The sequence below is a fragment of the Coenobita brevimanus genome, chromosome 116 (genome assembly GCF_032717465.1).
Source record: "Coenobita brevimanus isolate Jiangsu-jjx chromosome 116, ASM3271746v2, whole genome shotgun sequence".
Lineage (NCBI taxonomy): Eukaryota > Metazoa > Arthropoda > Malacostraca > Decapoda > Coenobitidae > Coenobita > Coenobita brevimanus.
Genome location: NC_137069.1, coordinates 4,465,001 through 4,487,759, shown reverse-complemented (window position 1 = coordinate 4,487,759; position 22,759 = coordinate 4,465,001). Strand labels below are relative to the sequence as shown.

Below are 22,759 nucleotides of genomic sequence, written 5' to 3'. Positions count from 1 at the left end.
TTTTTCCTTCCTTCTCCCTCTCCCTCAGCTCACTCTTCTTCTCCCTCCCTTCCTGCTCCCTCTCCTTCAGCTCACTCTTCTCTTCTCTCCCCTCCCTTCCCCTTCTCCTTCAACTCACTCTTCTCCTCCCTCCCTTCCCTCCCTTCCTTTCCTTCTCCCTCAGCTCGCTCTTCTCCTCCTCCCTCCCTTTCCTTCCTTCTCCCTCTTCTCCTCCCTCCCTTCCCTTCCCTTCCTTCTCCCTCTTGTCCTTCCTTCCCTCTCCCCTTATCATGTCTGAGAGAACCATTATCATCATGAGTATTATTTTCTTCTTTCCTTGTACATTTAGATACGATCCTAAACATGCATTATAAAAAATCTAACTTCTCATCATACAAGAAATCTTCGTGGCGAGTAAACAACATCTTGAATCATTTTGCTTTGCTATTTTTGCGTTTATTATTAGTTATAGATTGGCGGTGAAACGTTTAGGTGAAAAATCCAGTGTGTGTGTGTGTGTGTGTGTGTGTGTGTGTGTGTGTGTGTGTGTGTGTGTGTGTGTGTGTGTGTGTGTGTGTGTGTGTGTGTGTGTGTGTCTGTGTGTGTGTGTGTGTGTGTGTGTGTGTGTGTGTGTGTGTGTGTGTGTGTGTGTGTGTGTGTGTGTGTGTGTGTGTGTGTGTGTGTGTGTGTGTGTGTGTGTGTGTGTGTGTGTGTGTGTGTGTGTGTGTGTGTGTGTGTGTGTGTGTGTGTGTGTGTGTGTGTGTGTGTGTGTGTGTGTGTGTGTGTGTGTGTGTGTGTGTGTGTGTGTGTGTGTGTGTGTGTGTGTGTGTGTGTGTGTGTGTGTGTGTGTGTGTGTGTGTGTGTGTGTGTGTGTGTGTGTGTGTGTGTGTGTGTGTGTGTGTGTGTGTGTGTGTGTGTGTGTGTGTGTGTGTGTGTGTGTGTGTGTGTGTGTGTGTGTGTGTGTGTGTGTGTGTGTGTGTGTGTGTGTGTGTGTGTGTGTGTGTGTGTGTGTGTGTGTGTGTGTGTGTGTGTGTGTGTGTGTGTGTGTGTGTGTGTGTGTGTGTGTGTGTGTGTGTGTGTGTGTGTGTGTGTGTGTGTGTGTGTGTGTGTGTGTGTGTGTGTGTAGGGGATAGGAGAGATTGATGGATGGAGGGAGGGAGAGAGGGAAGCTACAGGAAATGTGGCTAAAGCAAAAAATAGAAGATAACGTGTGTGTGTGTGTGTGTGTGTGTGTGTGTGTGTGTGTGTGTGTGTGTTCAGGGTCAGTATAGCTGTGACTGCTAGCTTGGAAACACCACTCTCTCCCACACACAGATTGACAAAAAGGTGAGGCGCCTTCATAACACTATTAGCTTATATCTCACGACCTCCAGACGATTTCAGTCAATTCTGGAATGACATGTGGTTTACTGATGACTGAACATAACCCCTCCTGCTCCCAAAATCTACCCTGAACTGAAGAAAATCGTCTGGAGATGCAAGAAAGTACTGAAATGACGTAACTGTATGAAAGGAAATAGTGAGGTAAAAGCACATCACCATCATCATCATCATCATCATTCTTCCTCCTTTCTTTCTTCCTTCATCGTCCTCCTACTTCCTCCTGTTCATCATCATCATTCTTCTTCTTTTCTTTCCCTCAATTTCCTTCATCCTCCTCTTTCTTCCTCATGATCATCATCTTCCATCATCATCATTATTATTAACACCAACATTCTCACTGCCACCATCATCATCATTATCATCAAATCACAATACACGACACAGCTTTATTCCGTGATTTATGTAGTAGCTGTTTTGGATGCTGTATGGAGGAGGTGGAAATGTGAAGTGTGAAGTCATGAGGTAAGGAGTGGATGGGTATGGATGTGCTACCCAGGTCAGTGTTGAACAGGGAGGATGAGAGTTGGTGAAAAGACAGAGCCCTGAGGAACACCACTACTGATCGTTTTAAAAGAATATTGGCCATCTACAACAGCAGCTGCGGAAGGACGACCAGACAGGAGGTTGGAGTTGAAAGCAGAGAGACAGAAATCGTAAGAGGTCAAGTTGAAGATATAAGATTTGTGCCAGACTCGCCCGAAGGCCTTTGAGATGCCAAATTCAATATAAAGGTCTTACCAAAATCCCCAAAAGAGGAGGACCAAGAATCTGAAAACAGTGTGTGAAGTTCGCCAGAGAAGCGTCCCCAACAGAACCCATACTGGCGGTCAGAAAGGTCGTAAAAATAAAGGAGCTTCGAAATATCCCTCTAGACAAGAGACTTACTGATTCGGAAATACAAGAGATTAATGGGTTACAGTTGAAGGGCGTGGAACAGTCACTTCTACGGAACAGGCTGGATGAAAGCAAACTTCCAGCACGAAGGATGAGCACAAGCTGTCAGTGGCGAAAAAGCTTAGCCAGGCAGGGAGTCATTAAGGAAGCACGGTTCTTGAAAATAACCAGAGTAACCCCACACTTTCTAGTACTGCACACCTTTTTAGTAATGAAGACGGAGAGAGTAGAGTTTACATATAAAAAAACATGCATAACGATGTCAGAGGAAGGAAGAAATGGAGGAATGGCAGCGGAATCAGAGTAGAGTTAAAAGAAAAAGTACGATAACAAAATTCAGCTTTACTAGAGGAGGATATAACAACACCACACTGGAAAAGAGGGAGGGAAAGAGCAAGAAGTATTAGAATTCCCAGACAGCCACAAGAACCCTGAAGACGTGACTACAACTGATGCTATTTCTGACGCAGGATCAAGTTCGGAAGTTCAAGAATGATGCATGACTACAAGGGGGGCCCCGGTGAAGTAAGGCACCGTAAGGGGATTCGCTGAAGCACCAAAAGGGGATTCGCTGAAGTGAAGCACCATGAGGGATATCGTTAGCGTGAAGCACTTGAGTGTGAAGATGCCTGGGAAACTTTTGCACATCAGTCTGCCCGAGTGAATCTTTTTGTATGTGAAAATTCTTAGGACGATTAACGGAAGCATTATATGGGGCTTTACTGGAATGAGGCATCTTGTATGTGAAAACCCCTAGGAAGCTAAAGCGAGGCACCGTATAGGGCTTGCTAGGGTGAAGGACTTTAGGTGTGAAAATCATTGGGGTGAGACTGAATGACAGGATCACACTTACAGCGCTCCTGCACCTAAAAGTCATACAACGAACTCTAAACTGCAAAGGATATAATGCAACTTTTTTTCTTTTTTTGGCAGTGTTGAGGATGCTGTTAGAGGCTGCGCTGTTTGTGCTGTTCCTGCTGCTGTTCAGGGCATGGTGGCTGACAGACAGGGGGGAAAACATGCCTCCGGGTGAGTATGGACATTGTACTCAAGAGGAAACTAATCAAGTGAAATTTTCATCTTTACATTCCGTGGATGTGACAGGAAGCGTTAGGAGAAACACACTGAGGTGGTTTGGCCAAGTGGAGAGGATGGAAAGTGAGAGACTAATGAGGAGAGTGTATGTGAGTGAGGTGGAAGGGGGGAGAGGGAAGGGGAGGCCAAGGATGAGATGGAAGGATGGAGTGGAGAGGTATATGAGAGAGGGGGGTGTGAGCTGGGAGCGGAGCAGTGAAATGGCGGGGAACAGGGCGACATGGAGGCGATTTGTTTGTGGCCACCCCTTACGGGATTATGGCGTCTGGCAATAGATAGATAGACAGACATTTCGACTAAGTGGACGAAGCGCTAAAAAAAAAAAATGGTAAACAATCACTATATACAAGACAAACTGACACTACACAGTATATGAGGCAGACAGACTGATAGATAGAGATAGACATATAGCTGGGCACTGTATAATCTATTGTAATAACCCTTCTATCCTACCCCCAGGCCCTACCATCTACCCCATCGTGGGAAGCAAGTATGTAAAGAAAGTACAAGACGCCAGAGACATGCAGAGAAAGTATGGCAACATTGTGAGGTGAGTTTGGAAGAGGAAATGCAAATGTATATTAACAAGTGTAGCTCCGTTGATGATGATGATGATGTTGATGATGATGATGTTGATGATGAGGAGGAGGAGAAGGAAGACGATGACTTTGGTGATGGTGTCAGTGATAATGATGATGACTGCCACAAAAGCGATGACGATGATGATGATGTTGATGATGATGATGATGATGATGATGAGGAGGAGGAGGAGGAGGAGGAGGAGGACGAAGACGAAGACGAAGACAATGGCTATAGTGATGATGTCGATGATAATGATGCTAATGACTGCCGCAACAATAATGATGACGACGGTGAGAAACGATGATGACTAGAATTTCCAATGAATGAGGGTGAGTGAATGATGACTAGGTGATGACGGAGCGATGATTATACCCCTTCCTGCCGATGACGCGTCGTATTTCTCGGTATTTCCTGATAATTTTATTCTGAGTGGCATTTTTTTCTGACTTGAGGTGTGAGTGATGGTTTCTGGAATAAGAAGTTGAAGGATCTGAACAACACTACCCAGCCTGGAGCCTCTTCATCCCTCAAAGAATTATGTGGATCTGAAGACGGTATTTTACATGGCATAGGAGGCCTTCGTTGCACCTCTTAATCACCGACTTATTTTGCATATTACACTGAGAGAGAGAGAGAGAGAGAGAGAGAGAGAGAGAGAGAGAGAGAGAGACAGAGAGAGAGACAGAGAGCGCTGTAATAAGAACCTACTTTGCATCTATAACATATAAAAGTATACTGAGGGGTATGTGCTAAATCAATCGGTAAGAGGTGTTACGAAATTTCCACTGCCACTTGTTCTAAATCTTTACGAACATATTGAGATCTTTTAATACTGGTTCCCCGTCTTTTACATCTTGAAGCCGATTACGTCTTTTTCATCAGGTGTGCACGGGACGATTTCTTTCAGCACTGAGGCGTCTTGGAGTGGAGGGGTTACTGAAAGCTTTGTCTTGCCTCACCAGTGTGGAAAGTCTCGCCAAAGATTAACAAAACCATCTAGATATGACCATACTATGACAATAAAGCTCCCCATTAGGTTATAGGTGTTAATAAAATAAAAAATCATCCTACTAATCATAAAGTAGATGTGCAGTTTCTTCCTGTTCATTTAGAGAACACAAGAACACCGCAGACCCAATCCTGCCATAGGTATGCCGATTGTGTTGAAATTCATGTGCTTACTTTCCCATACTTCTGCTTTTTTATTAATTTTTAGCAGAGGGTCAGACTCGCCGAGAATCACCGGAGATGTCACGACCCCCAAATACCGCATAACAGAAAGCAGTCCTGGCCTTTGGTTCCTTCTTCCTTGCATAAAAAAAAAAAAAATCCACTGCACAACAGGTACCAAGATGTCAAAGCCATATATGTAGTTTTTGCACAAGTTCTAGGAATTTTCATTTTCCTGAGGGGGACTGACTTCCCTAAAAATCATGGTTAGAAAACCTTCAGTAACCAAACGAACTCACCTGGGAAATGTCATTCAAATCTTTCCCCAGTTTCTGATTATTTTTATTTCTTTTATATCACATTGCTGATGAGAGTCTATTATGCAATGTGTAGGCCTACTAAGACATGAAAGCCATGTGTACCCTCCTTTCGCTGTTTCTGATAATTTTTATTTTGGTGAGTCGGCTGACCCCCCTAAAATAATGGTTGGAAAATTGTATATGGTGGAAGACCTTCGGGGTAACAGGACGAACGCACCTGGGAAGTTTTATTCATGTCTTTTTTATGTTCCTGATTTTTTTTTTTTTTTCCCTTCAGGGTAAGGGCTGACCCTCAAACATCATTGGGGAGGGGTCTGCCTCACCAAATATCAGTGTGCAATTTCTTCTTGTGCATTCAGAGAAAACATCAAAATTTCACACCTAATCCTGCGATAAATATAAATATAAATATATATATATATATATATATATATATATATATATATATATATATATATATATATATATATATATATATATATATATATATATATATATATATATATATATATATATATATATATATATATATGTATGTATGTATGTATGTATGCTGATTTCATTTAAATCGTTGAGCTCACTGTCTCCTATTTCTGATCCTTTTTATTTTGGGGTGGGGGCTAACCCCTCCAAGAACCAACGGGGTTCACGCTCTCCAAAGACTGGTTACGGAAGACAGTCCATTGTACAACTTGTGCTAAAATATCAAAGCCGCAGCTGTAATCCTTTCACTCATTTCTAAGAATGTTCTTCCAGGTAACCTATCGAACTCACCTGGGAAGTTTCATTCAAGTATTTCCCCATTTCTAATCGTTTATGTTTTCAGGAGGCTGACCCCCCCAAGAATCACTGGGGGAAGCCGTCCCCTTCAATATCCCACTACGTATGAGAGTCCACAGTACCGTATACCTTATACTAAGATATCAAATTAGTTTCTACTCTCCTTCCCTTACATGTATCCTTCATAAGTTCCCCCTAAAGATAATGGTGAAAAATTTTATATAGCAGAGGACACCATCAAACAACCAGTCGAGTGACCTGAGAAGCTTCACTGGAATCCGTCAGCTCACTTAACCTTATTTCTGATCATTTTTATTTTTGGGGAGGGAGGCTGACCCCCCCAAAACACAGGGGAAGTCCAGCGAACTCACCTACGAAGTATCATTCCAATCCATCAAATAGCCTAGGAGTTAAAACACACACACACACACACACACACACACACACACACACACACACAGCATGAGTATGGTGCTACGGTATATAGTGCGTTGCCGAAAACGATACCATCCTGCTCTGAAGAACTGTTAATAATAATAATAATGTCATCATCAAAGTTCATGTGTTAATATGAGCCACTCTTTCAGGACAAGGATGGGGCAGAGTGAAATAGTGCTGCTGTGTGACTACAAGATCATTAAAGAAGCCTTCCTGAAAATGGAGTTTGCTGATAGACCAAACTGGAGGAGCTTCCATATCTTGACGGAGGGACGTGAAGCAGGTAATGCGTACTCTCTCTCTCTCTCTCTCTCTCTCTCTCACACCAATGCCCCGGCGTGAAAGAACTAAGAGGGAAACTGACCCCACAACCTCTGTTATGAGGAGGCTCAGTAAGCCAGTGTGAGGAACGTAGATATTTTGTCTGCTTTTTCAAACTAGTATTAAACCAGTGCGTGTAAAAAAGAGGACACCACAAAGCATGAAACAGATGTAAATGATGATGGACTGACATTAATAACACTGTGCCTCCCCAAACACACACAAGAAAAGGACGGTGTAAGATATGGACCACCTTGTTTGACCTCAGCACCTCACAATGTTTTCAGGCGTGGAATGGGCAGAGGTGGAACAGTATACAGAGATTCATGCTTCAAAAACTCATTACTGAGGCAACTAACCTCACTGAAGCCTGCACTTCCTCATATTTTTTTCCAGGAGTGATTTTTACCAATGGTCAGAGGTGGCACAACGCTCGTAGATTCCTGCTCCGAAACTTGCGCGAACTGGGTATGGGCAAGAACCAGCTGGACGTCATAATACTGGAGGAGGCCAAGGTGCTGGTGGAAGAGTTTAAAAAGTTCGACGGCAAAGCAAGCCCACCGCCAAAGTGCATCAATATAGCCGTGTTGAACGTCATTTGGCAGATGGTCGCGAGTGAGTATGAACACACTGCTGTCTCCTGGGACCTGTGGATGTCTTTTGTGTGTGTGTGTGTGTGTGTGTGTGTGTGTGTGTGTGTGTTTTAACTTTACTTCCGGTACATATCAGTAGACGATTGTTTTCATTCTGGAGAGGATTTTAGAACCCATTCACAACACGAAATCTTCCCAAGGCTTAATAATATCGTCAGGCAGTATTAAGAACATACTATACCCCTTTCACTCTAAACTGGCCTAAAATTACTGTCTCTCCATCTTGAATGCTACGTTGTAACGGTAAATTAACACCTGAATATGGTGCTAGTCATGAAGAAGTGTTATGGAAAGGATGTATGTACAGTCACTGCATTAGCTTTTCCTGCCACTTAACTACGTGAAAATAACTGCAAAAGGACGAAAATCTGGGCCAAGTTGTAAATTCAGTATAGCATGTTGCAGTACTAAACAACTAGCCCTTCTTCTTTGACGGATATATACGTTGGTGGGGGAAAGGGTGGCGATTTTGGTGGCGTATATGTACGTCACTGAGTTTTTGTGTCATACTCTGAAAGCAGCTTGCTGTAGTTTTGATGGGAGAGGCTACCAAACTCACCTTCTTCGACTTACATGACTCCCCACCTCTCATCCATTAGCTTCAAGTGTTCACAAATAAAACATGTATGTGTCTGCTGACTTCAACTCCTCTCCTGTTTGCATAATTAGTACTTTAGAGGACAGTGGAATAAGGGTACATGAGAAATGGGTGAAATATATGCTTTTATAGGGTTTGTGATATTTTTACAAGAATTTTAAATTAGTTTCAAGGCATCTTAAAAAAATTGTGTTGTCATAAGAGAAAACATGATGTAATATATGTGTAATACATAATGACATATTTGCCTATTTCACTTGAACTTGAAAGAGGGAGGGGGAGGCCGAGGATGAGATGGAGGGATGGGGTGGAGAGGTATATGACAGAGGGGGGTGTGAGTTGGGAGCAGGGCAGTGACATGGCGGGGGACAGGGCGACTTGGAGGCGATTTGTTTGTGGCCACCCCAAACGGGATTGAGGCGTCTGGCAATAGATAGATAGATAGACTTGAACTAAAATCACTTGAAATATTAAAGTTACTTACGGTGCTTTGCATATTACCATGCTGTTATCGTGGGGCAACTCTAGTTACTAATTTTATTCCAGCTAACACCAGATAACTTGATTCAGCTAAGAGTGAGTGAAAGGAGCCTTAGTGTTCATACTGCCACCATTTACTCTCATACTTGGGAAATTCTGTTCTATTCCAGTTAATGCCAGATGATTTTTAGTATTTTTTCTTTTTCCTCTCTCTCTCTCTTGGGCGTGAGCACAGAAACGTGGAAGTGTTAGTATTGTCACCATCAACTTTCCTACTATCGATACATCCCTAGAATCCTATAATTCGATCTAAAGGCAGACGATTTCTTCACCTGAGATTGAGTGGTGAATATTAACAGGAGCCTACTCTCTAACTCAACAGATCTTTCCTAATTCGAATATAATCGTACTGACACGCATACCTACAAGTTCATTCTCCACTGCCTTATCTCTGACCTACCATTCGGCTTCTCCGTTTGTCCACCTCTTGTCTGATGGAATGGCGAGATAACAGGCACTACATCAGGGGTACCAATCGGAGCCAATACATGATTATTATTCTCATCCAGACCTCTTTTGCCACTTAAGGATGGGGTGAGGTAAGATAAAGGAAGGAGAAAGCACGATACAGGGTGGACTTTCAACAGCATGCACAGTTTAGTGACCGATACATTACTTCACTCACCATTTAACTCATCACATTCCTGGCTCTACCTCACAAGCCTAATCATCTGCATTTTTTTCCCTTTGTGGAGAGGCACTTCACTTTCCCTCCTAAAGAGTCAGTCCATTGAATTAGTTGAAGTAGTTTTCCTTTAGGCTTTTTCGAAACTGTGTCAGAACTAAATGAGACTGTACACAACAAGGCGGGTTTGAACATCACATAATTACACTGAAACTTTAGATGTATAAAAGACGCTAAAATCCAATGAGATCTTGCAAAACATGACAAATCAATCAACAGGACGGTATCTTTTTTCATTTATCTGAACGATTAAACGTGTTAGGTATTAAAACTCACTTAGTCTCTCTCTCTCTCTCTATCTATCTATACGAACAAGAAGCCTTAATCTCAGTAAAATGTTTAATAAAAAAATCATGCAAGTTGGAATCCTGCTTCACTGTTTCAAAAGCCAAGACACGTGAATGATACCAAAACCTTTTTTCCCTAGCGAATCAAAATTAAAGTTGACCAGTTGTAAAAGATGACAAAACACAAATCTGGGTAAACTGTTCTGTACACATGAAAAGGGTTGCTATCTTCCTTCTTACTTCGAACCCCACATGCAACGGGTCAACTCTGGAACTGTCTCCCACAGTCTGTATTTCCTGCTTCCTATGATCTCCAGTCTTTCAAACGCAGTGTGTCCAGGCATCTCGAAATGAACGGATCTTGAATTTGGCTCTCTTTTGTATTGTTTTTGTTTTTTCTTGGAAGGAACTGTTTTACGGGCTCTGCCTTTGATTCCTACTTCCTCGCATTAAAAAAAAAAAAATGCAAAGGATGTAAAAATCTAAACAACAGCCCTTGATAAACTTCCATAGTGAACAACATTAAAATAGGGTTGATCATCACGCCATTAGCTCTGAACCAAACTCAATATTAAAGGGATTATATCAAACAAATCAATACAAATCAAACAGGATGATACCTCGCTTTCTAGATCAAGTCCCAGGCATGTAAAAGATGCCAACTTGTAAGATATTAGAAAAAAATATTAATAACAAGGACACTGCAATGACGTTATTTTGGTTGGACCTCCAGACAAGCAGGGATAGCAAAAATAAATGAGATCTTAAAAATACTAATAATAATCTATCTATCTATAGCCCGACGCCCTAATCCCGCAAAGGGTGGCCGCAGACAAAACGCCTCCAAGTCGCTGTCACCCACCATTTGACTACCCTCACCCCAACTCACTCCCTCCTCCCTCATATACCTCTCAACAACAACAACAACAATAATAATAATAATAATAATAATAATAACTAAATTGAAAAGGGGTGGCAATTTATATACTATAGTATCTCGAAGTCTCTCTGATGGATAATGGGTATTCAAACCTCGGGAAATTTTGGTAAACAAACTGCATACCATCACATCATGCTTCAGTAAACCATCAGGCATGTCAAGAAGCTCCTGACCTTGCCATTATCTGATAACCCTCATGGTAGTTCAAAGGGCAGAGATAAGACAGGAGTTGAGAGACAGTTGACAGATTAGGAGAGAACAAGATAAAAGTGACCTGAACCACTCCACAGTTCACGCGGCGCTCTAGACAGATGATAATGATGAGGAAGAGGAGGTGGTTCTAAATGAAAGCGTTACCTGGGAACCGGGAGCGTTACAGAAGGTGTTTTTATGGCAAACCATGGTCCCGTTAAAGAAATCTAGCTATGGTATTATATGGGTTTGATGGCAGCCACTGGGTTCCACTGTCTCTCCTGCTGTGGTATAACGCGGTATGATTTGCTGGAGTTATTTCTGATACACTAGACGAGACAGAGAGAGAGAGAGAGAGAGAGGGGGGGGGGAGGCCTGCTGTGGCTTAGAGTAAAAAAGAAATCTCCACAATAATCGATCTATTTTCACCTGAGAGAACTGGGTCATTTCCACAGCATGAATACTAAGGTTGCATTAAATTCGTCAAGCCTTGGTCACGAGTTAACAAAGAATCTCCTCGGTTACTAGTCAACCCTCCAATCTGACTACACTTGGCCACTAACGAACTCAGTGGGGTTAGGGATCTTTGTCAGGTTAGAAAAATGCACTAGAACATTTTATCGATTTAAAAAAAAAAAAAAAAAAAAAAAAAAAAAGGGTCTGTTTTCGTTTTGCTGTCTCCATGCAACTTTAATATGAAACACAGGAATGGCCGAACATTATATATATAGAGTTTGGCTCTTGTACTGAGATGGACACTACCTCTCTCTCTCCCTCGCTCTCTCGTCTAGCTATCTATCTGTCTATCTACATATCAATATGAGGGGTGGCCAAGGCAAAATGATCTCCAAGCTTTTCTGTAGTTTTTTTCCTGTGAAGGCCGGTATTCTGTGTGTGTGTGTGTGTGTGTGTGTGTGTGTGTGTGTGTGTGTGTGTGTGTGTGTGTGTGTGTGTGTAATTCACCGGGTTGGTCAGGATCACTAACTTGATGGTCGTGATGGTCAGCTTTTACCCTCCCGGAAGGGAGCTGAGAGCTCATATAGTCCGATCTAAGGGCAAGGCTGTGACCTTCACACACGCACACACCCGTCCCCTTGCTCAAGGGGGACAGTAACCACCCACTTCGTCAGTGAAACTTTTCGCAACCTGAGCGAGGCGCGAACTCCCGTCCACCAGTTGGCAAGCGAGAACGTTACCACTGCACCAGCGAGCGGTGTGTGTGTGTGTGTGTGTGTGTGTGTGTGTGTGTGTGTGTGTGTGTGTGTGTGTGTGTGTGTGTGTGTGTGTGTGTGTGTGCGTGCGTGCGTGCGTGCGTGCGTGTGTGTGTGTGTGTGTGTGTGTGTGTGTGTGTGTGTGTGTGTGTGTGTGTGTGTCTCTCTCTCTCTCTCTCTCTCTCTCTCTCTCTCTATAACTAAACCTCCCCCCTATCAGGTCGTCGGTACGATCTTAACGACGCTGAGATCGCCGACTTTCTGCGCGTCATGAAGTCCCTGCACGAGGACTCCACCAACATCATCCTGCCTGACATCTTCCCTATCATCAACTACCTGCCCAACTTCATCAAAAAGGTCATCACAAAGGAGGAGCTTGTAAAGAAGGCGGTCGCCAAAGCGAGGGCCATTATGGAGGTTGGTAAGACGTAGATTGTTGTTGTTGCTCTTGTTAATGCTCAACTGCGATCTGCCTGGCCTAGCACACCTATCGACCACAGGTAAGTAACTGCCCCTACGAGGTCGTCCCATTAGTTCCCTGCGTCGTTGATGTGTTCCCGTCTTGGTGTGGCGTGTGCTGTGCGGTGCTCCATCATATGTGACATATTTGTTGTATGGCCTAGTATACAAGCTGGGCGCGTCATCTGTCATTCGACCCAACCCATATCTAAGCTGGTAACTGTGCAGGGCTGGATGGTGTCCTGATGTAAACCTCATTAGGTGAATTCGATCAGCTGTATATAGGGATACTGAAGAGTCTCTAGAAATGTTTGTTTGGTGATTACCTCCGCCAACGAAGTTGGAGGAGGTTATGCATTCACCTATGTTTGTCTGTATGTATGTCTGTCTAGACGATATCTCCAAAAGTTCTCCTTGAATTTCACTAAAATTTCGTGGAAGGGTGGGCCATGGGCCATGACAACTGATCAAATTGCGGGGTGGCTAGTTGTGGTGTATGACTCATGTAATGACAGGGGTGTTCTGTAGTGGCAGAAGATGCCGAGTACAGCTGTGTGCCTTTCATATCAAGATATTCCCTAACGGAGAGGACTTTGATTTCGATATCAAAATGAGGTGTGGGGGAGGTTTTGGTTCAGCCTGTGATGATGTACAGAATGCTGTTTTGTATGGCCTGCCAGGTGTTATAGTGGGTGTTAGATGGGATGGGGTCCCTGCTGGGGAGGCAAAGGACATCACTGATCTGGTATACTGGATGCAGAGTAGGGAGAGTTTAACTCTTTTTTGCCCAAAGTCTGTCCCTGTAACTGCCCTGAGTACGTTCAATCTGGGGATGCAACGCCTCTTGCTGTCTTGTATGTGGTCTAGTGTCATAATATGTCACTCCCAGGATCTTAGTGGAGGGTGTGTGTGGCACACGTACACTGTTCAGTGTGGTGTGAGGGGTGTACCTATGTTCACAGATACTGCTGGTGAGGAGTGTGGTGGTGAATTTGGCTGAAACAATTTTCAGCCTGCTGTCCTCGACTTTTATCATAAGTGTTCTGAGGTTGTCTTGTTGTACCGTGCAAGCTGTGTCTGCAGTGTGGTGAATGTTTTGATATAATTTGCAAATGAGGCAATGTTTGTGGGCAGTTGAGGTGTGGGAATATGATGCATGTATAAGCTGAAAAGTGTAGCCGACAGAGCATTGCCCTGTGGAACTCTGATAGGAGAGTTTCGTGTTCATGATTATTTGCCCTGGAGAGTAACGTGTGCTTACCTAAAAAATATGTAGTTCGCAACACGGCGTTTATTGCTCTTCTCCATGTTTGTGTTGAAGATTTTAGCGAGTAGTCTGCGTCATGGGATTGTGTCAAAGGTTTTCGTATATCTATTGTTGTAAAAAGTGTACGATGTTCGGGTCTCGTGGGGTGGATGCTGTCAGGTGAATGTTGTGTGAGGTTTGTTAGTAAGGTGTTGGTAAAATATATTTAAGCTGTGTTGTGAATGGGCAAGGAGGACATGAGGTGCGACGTTTTTAAGAATTAGGTGTTATCTTGGCATACTGAGGAGTGTTCTAGGTCTGTACGAAGGAGTGTTGGGCCCTTATTTGGTTTAAGTATAGTGATAACTGTTCAGTGTTCTCAAATGCTGGGAAGAGTATAGTGTGCGTATGAATAGTTGCTGATGCCTGTGAGAGCCTGGATAGCGTGTGGTCATATATGTTGCAGAAGTCTATTGCTGTTCCCATTGAGTCCTGTGTATATAGAGTTTTTTGCTTCTTGAAAATGTTATGTATTTATTTTGGAATGAAACGGGTTACACTGCAGTCGAGTGGGAAGGACTGTCAATGCAGAAAAGATTGTACTTCTGACTTGGTGCGTGTTGAAATAAGGTGGCCAGTGTTTGTGTAGTAATTCATTAGTGTGTCTGCTTGATCACTATAAGAGGTGTGTTGGGTGGAGATGCTTGTTTGTATTTAGCAATGCTGTTAAGTGTTTTGTAGAGCTGGGATGAGTTTGTGAAATGGATGAATTTTGCTACAAAGACTTTCCAGCGTTTTCTTTGTGTCAGTTTTGTTGTCAGATTCCTTTTTTAACTGCTGGTGTGTGTGTGTGTGTGTGTGTGTGAGTGAGTTGTTTGAGTGAGTCGCGTATTTCTGTGAGTCGAGCAATCTCCAGTGTAAAGTTTGGGTGCTGTGCCTTCTGCTTCCTCGTGAATGTGATGTTTGCGTGTGTTAAGTATGTTGTTAAATTCCGTAAAGTAACTGTAGTGCTGGAAACGGCTGTGTTGTTTAGTGTGCTGTAGTGTTGCTCTGCGTCTTAAGTGAATGTCGTCCAGTCTGTCGTCTCCCAGTTCTTGTAAGCGAGGTGTGTATTGGTTCGTGTGTGGAGTGCAGTCTTGGGTCCATCATAAAAGGGAGGCGATCTGACAGCAATTATACCTCCGTCTGACAATGGTGGTGTGTGTCTGCTAGTAAGTAATCTCCTGTTGTGTAAAAAGAAAAACAAACGGCGTATGGAGTAGATGCCAAAACAAGGAAGAGAGTGCCCCCTCCCCCATGGCCAAAATTGCAGCTGCTCCTCTTCCTCCTCCTCTCCCACTGTGCCATCGCGTGAAGGCTCTCCTCCTGCCCCAGCTTTGGACTGCGTTGTGATGTTCCTGGTATTTGGTCTCCTTCATTTTCAACTTATCACCCTAGTTGTGGTGGCGGTAATGTTCACGACAATGGCGATTATGAAAATGATGGTGATAATTAGGATGACGATGGTAGTGACGTTGGTAGTGGTGGTGATGATGATGATGATACAGGTAACAGTGAGAGTGATGATGATGATGATGATGATGATGAAAAAGGTAAGTAAGAGTGATGATGATGATGATAAAGGCAATAGTAAGAGTGATGATGATGATGTTAAAGGCAATAGTAAGAGTGATGATGATGATGATGCTGATGATGATAAAGGTAACAGTAACGGTGAGGATGACCGAGACGATACTTAACACTCGCAAAAAAGGGCAATAAAGATGATGTAAATTCTGGTTAACGATAATGTACACGGTGATAAGAATAATGCCACTGCCTCTCACGCTCCTCAACCTTACTCTTCACAGGAAAACATAGAGATCCACAAACAGGAACTGGACAGGAATCACCCGAAAGACGTGATCGACGAGTACCTGGTGGAAATGGACAAAGAGGACTCTGACATCGGCTTCTTCTTTTCCGGTGGGTCCCTTCATGACGAGGACGCCTTCTTATTTTATTCTTTATCTGACGGAACTGGGTCATTTTCACGACAAATACGAAGCCATGTGGAGAGGATAGTGAAAGACTGACGAGGAGAGTGTAGGCTGTGTGAGTGAGGTGGAGGAAGAGAGGGGGAGGCCAAGGATGAGATGGAGGGATGGAGTGGAGAGGTATATGAGAGAGGCGGGTGTGAGTTGGGAGCAGGGCAGTGAAATGGCGGGGGACAGGGCGACGTGAAGGCGATTTGTTTGTAGCCACCCCGCATGGGACTAAGGCGTCTGGCAATAGATAAACAGATAGACACTCTTACGACGCTATGGTTGCATCAATTTCTATGAGTTTTAGTTACGAGGAAGGCAAGAATCTCCTTGGTTACTAGCCGAATTTATCACCATATGTCTACAACTGGTCATCAACAGAGCTGAAAATGAGTATGAGACTATCAGAGGAAACCAAACAGGCGATAGATGAAAACAAACAGACGATAGATGAAAACAAACAGACGATAGATGAAAACAAACAGACGATAGATGAAAACAAACAGACGATAGATGAAAACAAACAGACGATAGATGAAAACAAACAGACGATAGATGAAAACAAACAGACGATAGATAGATGAAAACAAACAGTCAATAGATGAAAACAAACAGGCGATAGATGAAAACAAACAGACGATAGATGAAAACAAACAGACGATAGATGAAAACAAACAGGCGATAGATGAAAACAAACAGGCGATAGATGAAAACAAACAGGCGATAGATGAAAACAAACAGACGATAGATGAAAACAAACAGACGATAGATGAAAACAAACAGACGATAGATGAAAACAAACAGACGATAGATGAAAACAAACAGACGATAGATGAAAACAAACAGGCGATAGATGAAAACAAACAGGCGATAGATGAAAACAAACAGATGATAGATGAAAACAAACAGGCGATAGATGAAAACAAACAGTCAATAGATGAAAACAAACAGTCAATAGATGAAAACAAACAGATGATAGATGAAAACAAACAGTCAATAGATGAAAACAAACAGACGATAGATGAAAACAAACAGACGATAGATGAAAACAAACAGACGATAGATGAAAACAAACAGTCGATAGATGAAAATAAACAAACGATAGATGAAAACAAACAGTCGATAGATGAAAACAAACAGGCGATAGATGAAACCAAACAGACGATAGATGAAAACAAACAGTCGATAGATGAAAACAAACAGACGATAGATGAAAACAAACAGACGATAGATGAAAACAAACAGGCGATAGATGAAAACAAACAGACGATAGATGAAAACAAACAGACGATAGATGAAAACAAACAGACGATAGATGAAAACAAACAGGCGATAGATGAAAACAAACAGACGATAGATGAAAACAAACAGGCGATAGATGAAAACAAACAGACGATAGATGAAAACAAACAGACGATAGATGAAAACAGCTTCCGGCAAGTGTTTGGATATAATTACATAGTTCTGGCAAATGGATAAGCTCCCAGTCCACAGAAGAGAGAGAGAGAGAGAGAGAGAGAGAGAGAGAGAGTCAGGGATAAGGGACTGAATGGGGAGGCTACTAGAGATCGAGCAGTGCCATTTTCGTATATGCAAACCAGAAAAACTTTAAGAACTACACATAGCCTTCATAGTGTGTGACCTCAGGGATAAGGGACTGAATGGGGAGGCTGTCAGAGATCGAGCAGCGTGGAAAGCAGGCATTACGCAAGCACGATGGAGCCTTACGCGATACGGTACGATGACGATTCGCCCCACGAACAGAGATCCTTCGTAAATTAATAATCTAAAATCAGCCACGAAAAACAGTACATGACGTCACAGGAATCAAGACTTCTAACCCCTTCATCCTGGTTACGCATTTTTCATTATGTTTTTACCTTCAGGCGATTATAGTTTATCTTAGGAGAGACGGTAAGATAGGGGATTAGACACAGCCTTAAGTTACCCCTTCGCTACAACACTCTCTTCACTCTAACTTGACCTAAAATTGTCATCTGTCCGCCTCGAATGCTGGGTTACTGCTGAAACTAGAATATGATGCTTGTCAGGAAGAAGTGCTATGGAAAGCATGTACAGCCATAATATTGCTTTTTTCAGTCATTGGGCTTCGTGAAATAAGCTGCAAAAGGACGAAAATCTGGACCAAGTTTAGGGAAAAGGAGTATTGACATCCTTCCATAGCAGAGTACAATCGTTTGGTGGTGCTAGAATCGAGGGCAATGATATGGCAGGGGACAGGGCGATATGGAGGCGATTTGTTTGTGGCCACCCCTTACGGGATTAAGGCGTCCGGCAGTAGACAGATAGACAGATTAGACAGAAACACGTCACCGGGCTGAAGGGGTTAAAATGAAAGAGACAGGTAGTTGCAGTCAGGCGGGTGACATCGTAGAGAAAGGGTTAATGACGCTCTACTCTCACCTTCTTCACATCAAGGGTTCTACAAGAGAGAGAGAGAGAGAGAGAGAGAGAGAGAGAGAGTTAAATGAGACACGCTTCGAGATGTGATAGTTCTTTCCTCTATAGTCCTTTCCCCTCAACCTGGCTAAGATTTTCGTTCGTTTATTGCTTATTATTCCGTGGCTCGATGGCAAAGGTTAGCGATACAACAGCTTCCCATAGCACTTCTTCGTGACTGGCACTGCGTTATTTTGCCACTGTTATAGCTGAGTACTGAGGATGGTATATGTCAATTTTAGGCCAAGTTAAGGCGAAAGGAGTATAGTCTCTCAGGCTTCACATTCACAGACACACGTATGATCAGTTCCCTGTTGTTCTATCTATCTATCTATTGCCAGACGCCTTAATCTCGTAAGGGGTGGCCACAAACAAATCGCCTCCATGTCGCCCTGTCCCCCGCCATTTCATTATTGTCCTTTGTTTTCGCAGTAAGGCCAGTAAAATTTCAGAATCTTCCCCCGTCTCGTTCTTGCCAAAACAGATCTTAGATACGAGGGGAATTATTGCATTTCTTTCTACAGGAAGGCAAAGAAATAGGACAGTATAATATTTTCCCATACTCCCTGTTTCTCCCGCAAAAAACAAAATTTTACTTGCAACAGGAAAATACTTATAATTTTGCCAACGAATCAGGTCTATGGTCGGTGTTGATGTAGGGGTGTTGATATAGGGGTTGATATAGGGGTGTTGATGTAGGGGTTGATATAGGGGTGTTGATATAGGGGTTGATATAGGGGTGTTGATATAGGGGTGTTGATATAGGGGTGTTGATGTAGGGGTGTTGATATAGGGGTGTTGATGTAGGGGTGTTGATAGAGGGGTGTTGATATAGGGGTGTTGATATAGGGGTGTTGATATAGGGGTGTTGATATAGGGGTGTTGATGTAGGGGTGTTGATATAGGGGTGTTGATGTAGGGGTGTTGATAGAGGGGTGTTGATATAGGGGTGTTGATATAGGGGTGTTGATATAGGGGTTGATATAGGGGTGTTGATATAGGGGTGTTGATATAGGGGTGTTGATATAGGGGTGTTGATATAGGGGTGTTGATATAGGGGTGTTGATATAGGGGCGCTGATATAGGGGTGTTGATATAGGGGTGTTGATATAGGGGTGTTGATATAGGGGTGTTGATATACGGGTGTTGACATAGGGGCGTTGATATAGGGGTTGATATAGGGGTGTTGATGTAGGGGTGTTGATGTAGGGGTGTTGATATAGGGGTGTTGATATAGGGATGTTGATATAGGGGTGTTGATTTAGGGGTGTTGATATAGGGGTGTTGATGTAGGGGTGTTGACATAGGGGCGTTGATATAGAGGTGTTGATATAGAGGTGGGGCGTTGACATAGGGGTGTTGATATAGGGGTGTTGATATAGGGGTGTTGATATAGGGGTGTTGATATAGGGGTGTTGATATAGAGGTGGGTCCTGTGCATACGTCCTTTATTACAGTGGACCCCCCGCTTTATTTTTTATTTATAATGCGAGGGATTCTTTATTAAAACAGGTTCTCCTTCGTCTCCTTTATGACAAGTATGAAAACCCAACTACGTACATTAAGGTTATAAAATTAGTTACCGTATTACTGACCGTATTTCCGTAAGTATGAAAAACTTAGTGTACATTACAGTTATAGAATTCGCTATTATTGACAGTACTTCCTTTATTACGTATGAAAAACCTTACTGCGTATTTTAAGGGTTATAAAATCCCTCATTACTGACAGAGGATGACCTGATGAGAACCACATTTGACCTCTTCGGCGCTGGGTTCGACACCACGGCCAGCACACTACGGTGGATGATACTGTACATGGCAGCCCACCCGGAGGTACAACAGAAGGTGCAGAGAGAGATTGACAGCGTGGTGCCGAGGGATAAGCTGCCGTCACACCAGGAGAGGGCCAGGTAACGCGCGTGTTCAGGTAACGCACTTGTCCAGGTAACATACGTGCCCAGGTAACGCGCGTGTCCAGGTATCGCACTTGTCCAGGTAACGCACGTGTCCAAGTAACGCACGTGTCCAGGTAACGCACGTGTCCAGGTAAAGCAGTGTCTTGGTAACGCGCATGTCCAGGTAAAGCACGTGTCCAGGTAACGCACGTGTCCAGGTAATGCGCGTGTCCAGGTAACGCACTTGTCTAGGCAACGCGCGTGTCCAGGCAACGCGCGTGTCCAGGTAACGCACGTGTCCAGGTAACGCGCGTGTCCAGGTGGTTAGTGTAAAGATTCCTGACGAAGATGCAACAAACCCTCCTCGCACTTCATGATATTACTGCTGAAGAAATAGTGGTGTGCGGTTTTTAGCTGTTTCGTTATATCTGGCGTTTAGTGGCCCTTGACAACTTCACATCACCCAGTCGCGGCACAGCACTGAAGTTAGGTTGGTTCAGGTCAGAATACATGTACTTACGTGTCTGATGAGCACACCCTGTGAAGAAGGATGCCGTATAATGGACAGCGATGGTGGCGGGGGACACAGTCTTCTTTAAATCTATATGTGTGGAGGGATAGGGTGGAAAAAAAGGGTGAGTTGGGCGGAGAAGGGCGTGAGAGATGGGTGGGTATGTTGGCGGGTGGTGGGCCAGGGCGGGAGCAATACACCCTGTGAAATGTAGGTTGGCCGGTGAAGGGGTGGTGATGGTTGAATTCAGAACTTCCTCCAAGCATAATAACACCTACATCAAAGTAGGCACGCCTCACTCTCATATACTTGGCATCTCATATGACGTAAAAACTAAATGTAATACAGGGTGGTCCTAATATTGCGCTCTCCAGTCTTGTCTTGCGGGAACGGCTGTCTTTATTTATTTATTTATTTATTGAGGAGCAGATGAACTGGCTGCTTCATGAAATAACGAATCAACCATGCAATTAATGGAAGTAAAACGTAGACGCTATAAAACATGGAAAGGGTTAACAGAAAACGGAGTGGACACTGGTAACGATAAGAGGTCCACAAAACACACGAGAACTGAGTGGCGTAATATTTGAACCACCCTATGTAAGCTATCTATCTATTTATCCGTCAACAGCTCGACGCCCTAATCCCGCAAAAGGGTGGCCGCAGACAAAAAGCCTCTAAGTCGCTCTGTCACCCACCATTTGACTGCCCTCCCCCCAACTCACTCCCCCATCCCTCAAATACGCCAGGATATATATTCCATTTAACTGCTGCTATTTTCGGACACCATTCAGTTTTGGAGGAAGTTTTCAACGTGAAGGTCTAAAATTTTGATATACTGTACTCTTACCCCTTCACCACAAAAAGGTCAACGCCGTGCTGAAAGAATCATCTGAAGTTTGCGAGAATTAAGGCAACAAACACGTAATCTGAACGAAGAGACCAATTTCTTTACCACCAACACGTCTTTCTAAATTTCATGTTTCCTATCTCAAGACGACTCAGTTTGGTGGACACTTCTTGTATACAGCAAAAGGGTTAATGAAGGCCTCTCTGCCTCTTGGAATATTAGTATGAACAGCAGAGGGTGGAAAATATATGTGACGTTATTGGCTGTGAGAGGTTTATTCACGTAATGATGGATATTCACGGCTTTCCACTTTGGCTACATTGGGCTGGGTATGGAAGCTTTACCTGCATGTACCACTAAAACAATGCATCGTACAAGGAATGGGAATGGGGTGGAGGGCTTATATGAGACGGCTACAGTGCGTAATGAAGGACAGAAAATTACCTCTCTGATTTTACACACTAGTACTTAATCTGCGTCTTTCTCCTGTACTAACTTATGAATCGGAAACAGGAATGCTGACAAAATCTCTGGGGCAAAATTATGAGTCCTCTGATGGTAATGGAAAGGCTTATGTTAGGTGTCTTACGGAGAGTGAAACTGCTAGTGTCCTCAGGAAGGGAACAGACGACAAGAGAGGATATAGGTCGCGCATCAACAACCATAAATGGATGTGGGCAGGTCACGTCCTTCGTAGAATACAGAACAGATGGACAACCAGGGTAAATGAGAGGCAGCCCAAAGATGGTGACTGCAGGCTGAGACCAAGATGGGGAGATGAAGTTGGGCGAATGACTAGGATTGGATGGAACAAGTTAACAGCCAATGGGTTAGAGTGGAGAGAGATAGGTCGGTCCTTCATGCTGCGATGGACCAACTCAGGATGATGATGATGATGATGATGATGATGATGACTGCACAAGATTTCCAGATCACGTTACTTAGCAGGGACGTATTCAAAGCTCAAGAGGGCTAAGAAGAGGATGGTGGTGTTGTTGCTATAATCCGTTCACTTTAACTTGGCCTCTCCACCTCTCCATCTTGAATCCTGAGCTGTAACAATAGATTAAAACCAGAAATGGTGCTAATCACAAAGAAGTGCTATGGAGAGGATGCAGAGCCTGTCTTTTTCTGCCACTGAGCTGTGTGTAAATTGCTGCAAAGGGACGAAAATCTGGGCCAAGTTAAAGTGAACGATCTATAGTCTTGATGCTGATGATAGTGATGATGGCAATGATAAACAT

At 43.4% G+C, this 22,759-nt stretch overlaps 1 protein-coding gene across 1 annotated transcript in view; it reads left to right on the top strand.

The window, feature by feature from the left end:
- LOC145418780 (cytochrome P450 2L1-like) overlaps positions 1–22,759 on the top strand; it is a 70,599-nt gene that overhangs the window by 46,152 nt on the left and 1,688 nt on the right. Inside the window, exons 3-10 of the mRNA XM_080287112.1 lie at positions 2,727–2,791; positions 3,190–3,285; positions 3,811–3,901; positions 6,791–6,924; positions 7,359–7,577; positions 12,289–12,485; positions 15,624–15,738; positions 19,989–20,169. Coding sequence (XP_080143238.1) covers positions 2,727–2,791; positions 3,190–3,285; positions 3,811–3,901; positions 6,791–6,924; positions 7,359–7,577; positions 12,289–12,485; positions 15,624–15,738; positions 19,989–20,169 — 1,098 coding nt within the window. The remainder of the gene's footprint in view (positions 1–2,726; positions 2,792–3,189; positions 3,286–3,810; positions 3,902–6,790; positions 6,925–7,358; positions 7,578–12,288; positions 12,486–15,623; positions 15,739–19,988; positions 20,170–22,759) is intronic.